Genomic DNA, 12,184 nt, shown 5'->3' with positions numbered 1-12,184 from the left:
TAGTACTGTCTAAAATCCAATCCCCCTGTGTGAGGTCTTCCACCTTTGCACCAGGCAATCCTCATGTCCACGAATATATGTTCCATGTATCTTGTTTGATTTGAGTAGGTTGTTGGTTTTGAATTCTGCCAAACTAATAAATAAAAGTTAAAAATAAAACAAAAAAAATGGCGCACCTCTTGGGTAGGGGCGCGCAAACAGACTATTTTCAAGGATTAAAAAATCATTTCCAAAAGAAACCATTCAGTTTCGCTTTAAAAAGGAACAGCAAGAATGCACATACAAATGGCATACATACTTGATCTGGAGTAGAATAGTTTATATTTGAAAATCAAAATAAAATGTATATGTTTATTTTCCTTCCTGACCTAACCCCTCCTCCCCTTTAGGAATGCACTGTAAAAGACCAATATGTATTTTTGGTCGCTCTGATGAGAGTCACTTTTAGCTAGAGTAATCTGAGTCACTGCCTTTGAAAGCTGATCTCATTATTGGCTCTCCCAGTAACTGACACAGTGACCCCCCTCCCCCCAAGACCTGTTTAAATTAGTGTGCACTGTGTAGACATCCATAGGAATATTATGGGTATCTACATTGTTAGCATGCACTAATGTAATTGTAACAATACTTTGTTCCTCCCATTCTGTTAATGACAATTGTCATTGTGGCATAATGTAAGCCACATTGAGCCTGCAAAGAGGTGGGAAAATGTGGGATACAAATGCAGCAAAATATATAAATAAATGCTTAGCGAGCGCTAAAAATGCTAACGTGCCTTTAGTGCGACTTAGTAAACAGGGGCCCAAATTTCTTCCCTGTTTGGTGGTTCCTTCTTCCGATATAGCTGTATTGAATTATTCTTATGTTGGTCCAATAAAAATCTACCTCTTCTACAAAGACGAATAGAAGTGACAGGACACAGTGAAACAATGAAAAAGAAAGTAGTTTTAATGTTTTACTGGAAACACTACCCCTGTTTGAGAGGTTATTTTGGTTTGTTTTTAAATTTTACATGAGGAATAGAACATACTAAATATATCTGCCCTTAAGAGATCTTACTGATATTCTCTTTTTATGGGCACATGTTGAGACATCAGAAGGTAAAATGTTTCACCATGCCTCACCCATGATATGGAGCAGATACACAACACAAAGATTTAGGCTGGATTAATAAATCATTAGTGTACAAACAGAATCACATGACAGAAAAAATATTGGTAGCCCACTTTAAGATGCATTTCTGCAACAGACATCTACAATTACAAATGGATGGGAATTCCAACAGTTAAAGATGGACACAGCTTTCCTCATCACACCTCTGAAATTAGTATCATGAAAAGCTCTTTGACATGACTTTTGTATCTAAGAGTAGAAAAATTTTAGAAAACAGGCACCACTCAAAATGTTTAAAAGCCGGAGAAAAAGTTCTTTATGTTTTTTTTTTTGTGTTCATATTGTTTTAAACCTCCTTTTCTTGTTCTTATATTTCTTACTCTTTATTTTGATCTTACCTTCTCTTCCCAGTCAGTTTCTGCCCCTTGTTCCTTTCCCTATGATCCCCTCCTTATGCAGTCCCTCTGCTCAAGCTCAGTGGCCACTCCTCTACCTGACCCTGGCGGCAGGTGCCTGGTTCCAATTTTTAGACATCTGGTTTATTTCCTGCCCTTCTTGGAGCTCCATAGAAATGAGAACGATAACATGTATCTTACCGAGAGATTCCAGACTAGGTTTGATTTGAGTTCTGTAATGATCTTCTTGTACTTCTTGCAAGCAAAGTACCTGAAAACAAAAGGATGTGAAATAAGAAAAACTGAAAGTCTAAGTTTCTAGTAACATGCAACAAATGAACCTTAGTGGTAGCACTACATTATAAAACCAAACATAAATCCAAACATTCCCTACAAACAATTCTAGAATAGGCAAAACAACTTCATAACTGGGAACAATTAGAAAAAGCCTTGCACACAGGCAGCTACAAAACATGAGAGGGAAATTTGTTGAAGCAGATGCAAAAACATCTTGGACTCTACTATCCTGATTGCTTTGTTTCCGAGGGCTCATCTAAGTTTATGCCTTTCAGTATGGGTTACATTTTTACAGTGTATTCTTTAACGCAGGGGTGAAAGGAAAATTAGGCACTTAGAAGCTAGGTGAGAATTTTTCTAAATTATTTATGTTATTCTATTGTTTATGTTTAGTTTTAGAATTTTTTTTTAATATTGTTGCACCCCTTCTTCCACTCCAGCCTGTCTCCCTCACTTCCTTCTTTCCTGCAGCTTGAGAGCTTCTAAAACCAGAAGTCAAAGATTGCTTCTTGCTCTTTTTCCCCACTTGCAGCCATTGCAGTTTGTTCCCCATCTGTGCATTTACTGTTCTTTCCAGCCCAGGTTTGTGGCTACTTTTTCAGGCTTAGCTGCAGGTGACGCTCCTTTACCTACTAGTAGGTGTAAGATGCCAAATGTTAGAGGCCTGGCAACTGGGCAACCATTTATTTCAGCTTTGCAACCAGGAGTTCCCCTTCTGATCATCACATAGTTTGCTCTCCAGTGGATCCCATACCTTCTGGTTTGTTTTTGAAGCATCCTTAATAAAAGTCAACCTATCCTAAATTACTCTTAGGAAGACGAGCAATAACTGGAAAAACCAATGAGGGTGTCTATCACATGATATGGTAACTGATCATTATGGTGTGCCTATCCCAAGAATTATTTTTAAACAAATGCAAGAATATATATATTTATGACTAGAACTTAAAATCCATGAGGCTTCAAAGCTTTCAGTAAATACTTCTAAAAGACTGTCTCTTTAAAACATGTATTCAAATAAGTTCTGAGTCTTTTGCAAATGGCACTTGTCCACAGCTACAGTTCAAGTTCAGAAAAATGTTATTCACAATCCCACACCTGCAAAAGAAACTCCTATTTGTAGTCAGGCAATGTATCATTTCTTACAAAGGGCCATGGAACATTTTTGTCTACAAATGATTTCCTTTGTGCAATGTTGTAAACTAACCAAGAGTGGTTAAGTGCTTTGTTTAATACAGCATTGAGACCCTAGACAGCTCATTTGAACAGACTGAGGCACTTCTTAAGGAGTCTAACTTGAAATGTCTTAGTGTCCCTAACTGACCCAAACATTCCAAACTCTCCATTTCTTTTGTGTTTCTGGCCTGTAGGTTACACATTATCAAGTAGTGAAATACACAACAGATCATTTTTTTCTTGGTAAGTTCGATATCCATTTTTTTTCCTGCCACCGAGACACGAAAACTTCTTACTCCCATCTTGCTCTGAAAGCTACTTGAAACAAGATTTCAAGAGCACTGTAGATTTGAAACTACCACAGGAAGAAAAAGCAGAAGCTGCAAAAACCAAGGGAACAGAAACGGGCATCCAGCTTTGCACTGCTTTAGGTAATGGACATGGATCAGAGCCACACAATGCAAAACAGCAGGAAGCAACCTGACTGTAAATACATACTGGCGTTCTAATGGCAACACGACATTGGAATTTCAGCCCACCTATAACTTCATCCATGATGATTCTCACATTATATTTCCAGCATTAAAAAAACTTCCACTGAATAAGTGCATTTAAAAAACTAAGAATATGAAAGATACTCTTAATATTTCAAAACAAGCCTGATGCCAGCAATACAGCTGAGCGACATTCGAGACCGGTTACCCTAGATATCCATTATACACAAAATACAATCTTAGTGCATAATACATTAAGATCTGTATCAAGAAAGCCTATCTGTCTGATTGGATATTGCGTTCTTCACAAGGTGAATTGTTGTCTGTTCCAGCAGTGAAAGAAGTCAGTCATGAGTCTGTGTGGTCTAGGGCCTTCTCCACAGTAGGACCTAATTTATAGTTTATTTAAAACTTGATATCTGGTGTGCCATCATAGCAATTTAGAAATAAAATAATAAAAGTTAGAAATGTAATAGAATATGAAAGAATAGCTATAAATAAAAAATCTCTCGCTACTGCATGTCGCAAGCCCTTCTCTGTCCGGCTACCTCAGACACAGCATTGCCATGAATACAGGTTCATTCTGGACTAAATACATCCATGAAGATATATGACTTCAGACTCTTCTTAAAATGTTTGACAGGATGATTCAAGACAAAGGCAATTACAGAGCTTGTTCCAGGTTGTGGGATCAACCTCACTAATTTTGAATATTTTCCAAAAATACTAGGACTAGGGGGCATGCGATGAAACTACAGTGTATTAAATGTAAAACAAATCCGAGAAAACTTTTCTTCACCCAACGTGTAATTAAACTCTAGAATTCGTTGCCGGAGAAAGTGGTGAAGGCGGTTAGCTTAGCAGAGTTTAAAAAGGGGTTGGACGGTTTCCTAAAGGACAAGTCCATAAACCGCTACTAAACGGACTTGGAAAAATCCAAAATTCCAGGAATAACATGTATAGAATGTTTGTACGTTTGGGAAGCTTGCCAGGTGCCCTTGGCCTGGATTGGCCGCTGTCGTGGACAGGATGCTGGGCTCGATGGACCCTTGGTCTTTTCCCAGTATGGCATTACTTATGTACTTATGAATGGAATCGTGATATATTTGACAAAATGATGGTATAACCAAAAAGTTTGATTTTGTGGACCTGGATACCCTAGGTGAGGAACGAGGTATTTATAAACGGAACAGAAAATGTGGCAATCTTATCTCATGCATCAGGGTTAGAATCTTAACCCATTTTTGCTCAGTATTCCAAAACTGTTTTAGAAATCTAGGGTGAAAATAAACATTTTAGCACAATCGGGTTAAAAGTAATCCTATGCGTAACTGCTAATCAATGTTCACTAAGCATGGAGAAATATGACCCCATTTTTTAAACTCCTTTTATGGAATGAACAGCCTGTATCAATCAGATATGAGAAAAAAATTGATATTTTGAAAAAAGGTTAAGGCTTTTTTTTTTTTTAATTCCCTGAAGCTTCAGCAGGTTGAGATTTGAAATCACTGTTTTTGAGATGAGGGCAGATGTAAAATAGATAACAGGTACAGCAGACGGATGGGTTTAAGGTTCTCTGAAGGTCAACTGAGGAAGTTAATGGAGAGAGGCTAAGTGATGGGGAATGGTTTGATACACAGCAGCATGATGCATGGGTTCTTTATGCTGATATGATATTTTGATTTTATTATACAAAACCTTGAGTGGGCACTAGTTTCAAATTGGGAAGATGGTTTATACAATTTATTTTACAATTTATTTTAAATAAATGCATTACCATACATAAACAACACAGAGCACTCACATCTGCATCCAGTTCTTTGAGTTCTCGGAGAATATTAGGCAACCTGTAACTCCAGATTAATACTGGTCTCCTGCAGTGTCTATAGAGACGAGAATTCTCCTCTAACAGATCCTGGGAAAGAATATTGTAGGACATGACTGAAAAATCAAACTGTTTATTATTCCATAGATGTTCAGAATTAATGTAACTTGTTTGAAGATCAGTTCCTCTGTAATGTTGACAGAAATCTTCCCAGTATCTTTTTACAATACCTGGAAATAAAATACAGAATTAAATGTGTTAATCAGCCCTATACAATTTATTTTATTTTCAAAATTGATGGCTTGCTATTTCCCAATGACCAGTGCACTCCAGGTCAATGCTTCATCTGTCTCAGGAAACATCCAGTATAATATTCATGCTCCAGTCTATTCAGGATTAAAGAGCAATATACAAGCACTATTTCAAGTAACAGAAGGCAACTTTAAATTGTACTGACTTAGTGGAGTTTTCAAACTTCTTTTGTTTTAATTAAGGAATCCCATTATATTATGAAACTGTATAATACTTCAACCTCCTTTTCCTATCTCTCTTCTCCCAGTGTATGTATAAAGCTGCACAGTCCCATGTTTTTGAGCTGGTACTCTTAATACTTTTTTGATTGTTGTTTGGGTGCTATGCACCTTTCATCATATTTGGATAAATTTGTATGTTGATCTGAAGGGAAACACAGGTCTTAGAATCTGATCACAAAATGTACATTAGTCCAATAAAAAGGAATCACCTGCAGCCTAATTTGTTGACCTTCATTTTTACATATCCAAGTGGATTACCATGGCAACAATTATTATTATTAGCATTTGTATAGCGCTACCAGACGCACGCAGCGCTGAACACCTGACATAGAGAGACAGTCCCTGCTCAAGAGAGCTTACAATCTAAAATAATACAGACAGACAAGACAATTAAGGGCAAGGGAAGTACTGGGTGAGAAGGAACAAGGGGGGAGGCAAATGAGTAGTGGCTAGGAGCCAAAAGCAGCAGTGAAAAGGTGAGTTTTCAGCATAGATTTGAAAACAGGTAGATATGGAGCTAGACGTACAGGCTCAGGAAGTTTATTCAAGGCATAAGGTGCCGCGAGAGAAAAGGAACGAAGCCTGGAGTTAGCAGTGGAGGAGAAGGGGGACGACAAGAGAGATTTGTCCAGCGAGCGGAGGTCAAGGGGAGAAATGTAGGGAGAGATGAGAGTGGAGAGGTAATGGGGGGGCTGCAGAATGGATGCATTTAAAGGTCAGTAAGAGAAGTTTGAACTATATACGGAAGCGGACAGGGAGCCAGTGAGTGACTTGAGGAGTGGGCTAGTGTGGGTATAACGATTTTGGCAGAAAATAAGCCGTGCTGCAGAATTTTGGACAGACTGGAGAGGAGAGAGATGACTGAGCGGAAGACCAGTGAGAAGTAAATTGCAATAACCCAAGCGAGAGGTGACAAGGGTGTGGATAAGGGTTTTGGCAGCGTATTCAGAAAGGAAGGGGCAAATTTTGCTAATGTTGTAGATAAAGAAACGACAGGTTTTGGCGATCTGTTGAATATGTGCAGAGAAGGAGAGAGAGAAATCAAAGATGACACCAAGATTACGAGCTGAGGAGAAAGGGAGGATGTGAGAGCCATTAACAGAGATAGAGAATGGGGGAAGAGGGGAGTTGGGTTTAGGGGGGAAAATGAGAAGTTCAGTTTTAGTCATGTTTAGCTTCAGATGGCGAAGAGACATCCAAGCAGCAATGTCAGACAAGCAGGATGAAATTTTGTCCTGGATTAAGGTTGAGATTTCAAGGGTGGAGATGTAGATCTGAGAATCGTCTGCGTAAAGATGGTATTGAAAGCCATGGGATGAAATCAGGGTACCAAGGGAAGAGGTATAGATGGAGAAGAGGAGGGGTCCAAGGACAGAACCCTGAGGCACACCAACTGTAAGCGGGATGGAAGTTGAAGAGGAACCACCAGAGTGAATACTGAAAGTGCGAAGTGAGAGGTAGGAGGAGAACCAGGAAAGAACAGGACCCTGGAATCCAATCGAGGATAGCGTATCTAGGAGTATGGTGTGGTCAACAGTGTCAAAAGCAGCAGTTAGGTCAAGAAGAATAAGGATCGAATAGAGACCTCTGGATTTAGCCAGCAGCAGGTCATTAGAGACTTTGGTAAGTGCAGTTTCAGTAGACTGAAGAGGGCGGAAACCAGATTGGAGTGGGTCAAGAATAGGTTGAGAAGAAAGAAAGTCAAGACAACAGCGGTGAACGACGTGTTCAAGTAATCTGGAGAGGAGAGGAAAGGAAGAAGGGAGATGGGGCGATAGTTGGAGGGACAGGTAGGGCAAGTGAGGGTTTTTTAAGGAGTGGAGTGACAACAGCATGTTTGAAGGCCGTAGGAACAGTTGCAGTGGAGAGTGAAAGATTAAAGATGTGACAGATGACAGGAATGATAGTAGAAGAGATAGTGTTAAGTAGATAAGTGGGGATGGGATCAGAGGAACAGGTAGTACATTTAGAGGAGGAAAGAAGAAGGGCAGTTTCCTCAGTAGAAACTTCAGAGAAGGAGAAAAAAGAGGGAGAGGAAGGAGAGTAGGGGGTGTGAACCAAGGGAGAGAGAGGTGGGGAGGGTTTGGATAAAAATTCAAGGTTAATCTTACAGATTTTATTGTGGAAGTGCTCAGCTAGGGTCTGAGGAGAAAGAGAAAGGGAAATTGGGGACGGAGGCACTTTGAGAAGAGAGTTCTGTGTGATACTTTATTCAAGTAATGAAGGAGAAAACTAAATGTTATGAATTTCAGTAAAGAAGAAAAAATGGAGGTTTTATAGTTCATTTTATATAAACATCCTGATTCCCAAATCGCCGCAGAACCACAGAAGACATAACATATAGCCATTTCAGAAATAAGGAGGCTACATAATCAAGTTGATGAAGCTTCCTAAAGGAAAAGTCCATAGATCGTTATTGAATGGACTTGGAGAAAACCACTATTTCTGGGATAAGCAATATAAAATGTTTTGTACTTTTTTGGGTTCTTGCCAGGTATATTGTGACCTGGATTAGCCACTGTTGGAAACAGTATGCTGGGCATGATGGACCTTTGGTCTTTCCCAGTATGGCAATACTTATGTACAAAGCCAAGACCACTCTCTAGAAGTCAAAAAGCTTAGGTCAGTAGGTTATATCATCCCTGGCAGAATGAGGCGCTTTACGCTGACCCCATCATAAATATAGAAATCTAAACATGTTACAAAAATTTTGAGCCTAACCACCCCTTTTCTAGTTATATATCTTGACTGCGAAAGATATGCAAAGCCATCTACTGCAGATAGTTGAAAGTACTCTATTTATAAAGTATTAACCTACAAACTGTTTTGTTATTCTGTTTGGATAAAAAGCTCTGCACAAATCATGAATTTTTAATTAAACTCTGCTAAGTCATGAATTAATTTTCAAAACCACTGGTTTCTACTCAAACTTCAACTAGGCCAAATTCTAAAAATATAAAACATTAGTCACGTACCAGATGAGTGTGTAGTTTCACCCTCAGAGTTAGATGAAACAGGAAAAACTGAAGCGTCATGTGGAAGTGGAACTCTGATATCTTCTTGTAATCTGTTTAAAATTAAATCATCTGGAGATGATCTTCCACTATTACTTTCAGATGTCTCATGCTCTTTGCATTTTCTTTTTTTGGTCAAAGGTTCCTCCCCTTTTGATTCCATGTTTGGACTAGACATCTGAATGTAAGATGCTTGTGTTACGTTGTAGGGATGCAAGCTCTGGGATGCAAACCTATTCCAAAGAGGACCAAAGAAAGGACGTGATCTCCAATCCACTGGAGAATGCCAGGCACTGATGTGTTGAAAAGGAGCCCAAGAGCTATGTCCAGCCCACCATGGGCAACTGCTTCTACAGAATGCTTGTGGGATCTCAAACTGGGCAATCCAGTTCCTGCCCAAGCTCTGCAGATGGCGCGGAAGCATGGAGATGTCTACAACAAAAAATTAAAACGTGAACAAATGGTACATTCTAGACACTTGTCATCAGCTGTATAGTTCTAACTGTACAAATTACTTATTTTTTCAGGAAATGTTTTCCCATTGTGAAGACCTGACCATTTGTATTGTAAACAGCATATTGTGTGCCAAAAGCGGTATATCAAGCAATTAAACTGAACTAATCAGCACAATAAATTTTTTTTGAACGTCAAGAAAATATACTCATTTCCTTGCAGTTCATCAGTAGGAGCTGACAATCATCAATGATAAATAAAAATTACATGTAAAAAAATGAACTCATTTCTGTAGCCATATGGGCGTAGTTTGGGGGGGGGGCGAGGGGAGGCATTGCCCCCACAAACGCAGGACCGGCACAACGCGCTCTCGGTCCCTACTTCCCGCCCTCTTCTCCGTTCCTTCCTGCCACCCCCTGCGCGTTTAAATCTTTTATTTTCAGCAGCGACGACAGTGAAGAGCAGAACAGCAAGCAGGCTCACCTCCAGATTTTCCCTTCCCTCAAAGTCAGTGTCCCACCCTTGTGAAAACATGAAATATGTCATCAAGGAAGGCGGGGCACTGTTTGTGAAGGAAGGGAAAGGCTGGAGCGGCGAGCCTGCTTGCTGTTCTGCTCTTCACTGTCGTCGCTGCTGAAAATAAAAGGTTTAAACGCACGGGGGGGGGGGGGGGGGGGGGCAGGAAGGAACGGAGAGGCAGGGGAGGGCTGTCGGGGAGAGAGGCAAAATCACTGGACATGGAGAGGAGGGAAGGGGCAGAGGAGAATCGCTGGAAAGGAAGGGGACAGAAATTGCTGGACATGAAGGGGAAGGCAGAGGAGTGAGAATTGCTGGATGGATGGAATGGAGGGGCAGGGGGAGAGGACTTTTGCTGGATATGGATGGAGGAGAGGGCAGGGGAGAATAGAGAGTTGCTGGACATGGATGGAGTGGAGGGCAGGGAAGAGAGGAGAAATGTTGGACAAGGATGGAGGGAAGGAAAGACAAAGGAGATGCACACGGATGGAGGGGAAGGGAGAGAGGAGATGTGCTGGACATGGATGGAGGGAAGGGAAGTGAGGAGAAATGCTGGATATGGATGGAAGGAAACTGCTGAATTTAAGGGCTGGATTGGAACACTTTGAGAGCAGATACTGAAACTTGAGGTAGGATAGGGACAGGGCTACAGATGGTAGACAGGACGCATAAGGACACAGGAGGATGGTGGACACGGTGAGAGAAAAAAATATCAAATGGAAAGAAGACACTGCATAAAACAGAAGACACTGGGACCAAAGCGAATAGAAAAACTAAATGATCAGACAACAAAGGTAGAAAAAAGTATTTTATTCAGAATTTATTAATTGGAATATGTCAGCTATTGGAAATGTGCATCTGTGATATTTTGCATGTAAGTTTCAATTTTTATAGTATTGTTGCATGCCGAGTCTAACTTCTTGAGGTAACTTTCCAGTTCAGTATTTTGCCTTCATATTTTTTTTTATTTCTAGTTCCATGTGTCATATCTGTTGTGTCATGTGTTTTTCATGTGTGATCAAGGTACAGTATTCTGCTAGCGTGTAGTATTTGCAGCCCTTTTTGTTTTTTTTCACTAGGTAGTGTACTGGTGTTTTAGAGCCCGGTGTAATTACAGTGGTGCCTTTCCACACATAAGGTTGTTGCTTGTTCTGTCCTTGGAATTAGTGCTGTTATGGTTTGGTAAGGTTATGAGTGTGTTTTTGCACAAGTCTGTGTATAGTGTTTTGCAGTGGAGAGAATGTGTGTTGGTCTTACTGAGGTGGCACCAAAACATCAGAAAGGGTTTTAGAGCCTAAATCATGACACACTACCTCTTGAAGGATCTACATATAGAGCTTATGCATTTCTAAGGTCTACACTGGCATGGTATGGGAAAGGGGGTGGGGAAATACTACTGGAGAGGAAGAGAGAGTGCTGGGTAAGGAGAAAAGAAAGAAGGAAGGAAGGAAGGAAGGGAGAAAGAGCTGACCTTTTTGGGAATGACCATAATGTATATGTATGAGATCTCATACATATTCATTATAGTTATTCCCAAAAAAGCCAGCTCTTTCTCCCTTCTTTCCTTCGTATTAGCATATTCATTTGCATATATATACAAATGAATATTCTAATATGCCCCACCCCATCCTTTGCCCCCCCAAATGAAAAAGTCAAACTACGCCTATGCTGTAGCCAGCTGTTGTACCTTCCAACATGAGCAAAAATAAGGCAAAATAATGTGAATAATCAAACATAATAGTGGATGACAGTATTTTCTGACATTTGCAGAAATACCAAAACCCGCATTTGGCTACGCTCACAGGCCAGCATTCAAGGACTCGGAAACCCCCGCCCGCGGTTTATCATCGCTTCCTTTTCCTTTCATTATCCACTGTCCAGCAGGTCTTCCCTCTCCCTCCACTCCCCTACCCCGGTCCGGAAGCTCTCCCTCTTTCCCAACCTCCGCCCTCCCCGATCCTACCTTCAAATCGGTCTTTGAAGTCCCATTTAAAACAGCCTGCCAGCGGCGACCCCGAAACTTTCCCGGCCTCTGCCCTCAGCCTGCCGTGCCGCGTACCTTCCGCCGGAAAGAGGAAATTGCGTCAGAGGGGACACACGCGTCAACAGTACGTCTCGTGAGGGGGCCGGAGTCACCGGACAAAACCGGCTAGAATTAGAGGGGAGACATTGTGTTAGAGGGATGGGTGGTAGGGGGAGTTCAGGAGATGGTTGTATTAATTGTTGCCAATGTCGGCGACCGCAAACACAGATTTAAGGTGGGGGGATTGGACAGGGCGGAGAGATGCCAGGATTCATAGGGGATTCATAAAGTCGAAGAGATGCCGGATTGGGGGTGGGGGAAGGTGCTAAATTTGAGAGTTGGGAG

The 12,184-nt window shown here is 40.8% G+C and overlaps 1 protein-coding gene across 1 annotated transcript in view; it reads right to left on the bottom strand.

Annotated features, from left to right (window-relative positions):
* Window positions 1–11,862, bottom strand: part of ANGEL2 (angel homolog 2) — a 66,926-nt gene extending 55,064 nt beyond the window's left edge. The window contains exons 1-4 of the mRNA XM_030196046.1: window positions 11,780–11,862; window positions 8,809–9,279; window positions 5,280–5,530; window positions 1,710–1,779 (exon numbers count right to left, since the gene is read on the bottom strand). Of these exons, the coding sequence (XP_030051906.1) occupies window positions 1,710–1,779; window positions 5,280–5,530; window positions 8,809–9,271 (784 nt within the window). The 5' untranslated portion in view covers window positions 9,272–9,279; window positions 11,780–11,862. The remainder of the gene's footprint in view (window positions 1–1,709; window positions 1,780–5,279; window positions 5,531–8,808; window positions 9,280–11,779) is intronic.
* Between the last annotated feature and the right edge of the window lie 322 nt (window positions 11,863–12,184).

This window comes from Microcaecilia unicolor, chromosome 3 (genome assembly GCF_901765095.1).
Source record: "Microcaecilia unicolor chromosome 3, aMicUni1.1, whole genome shotgun sequence".
Taxonomy (NCBI): Eukaryota; Metazoa; Chordata; class Amphibia; order Gymnophiona; family Siphonopidae; genus Microcaecilia; species Microcaecilia unicolor.
This window is presented reverse-complemented; position numbering and strand designations above follow the sequence as displayed.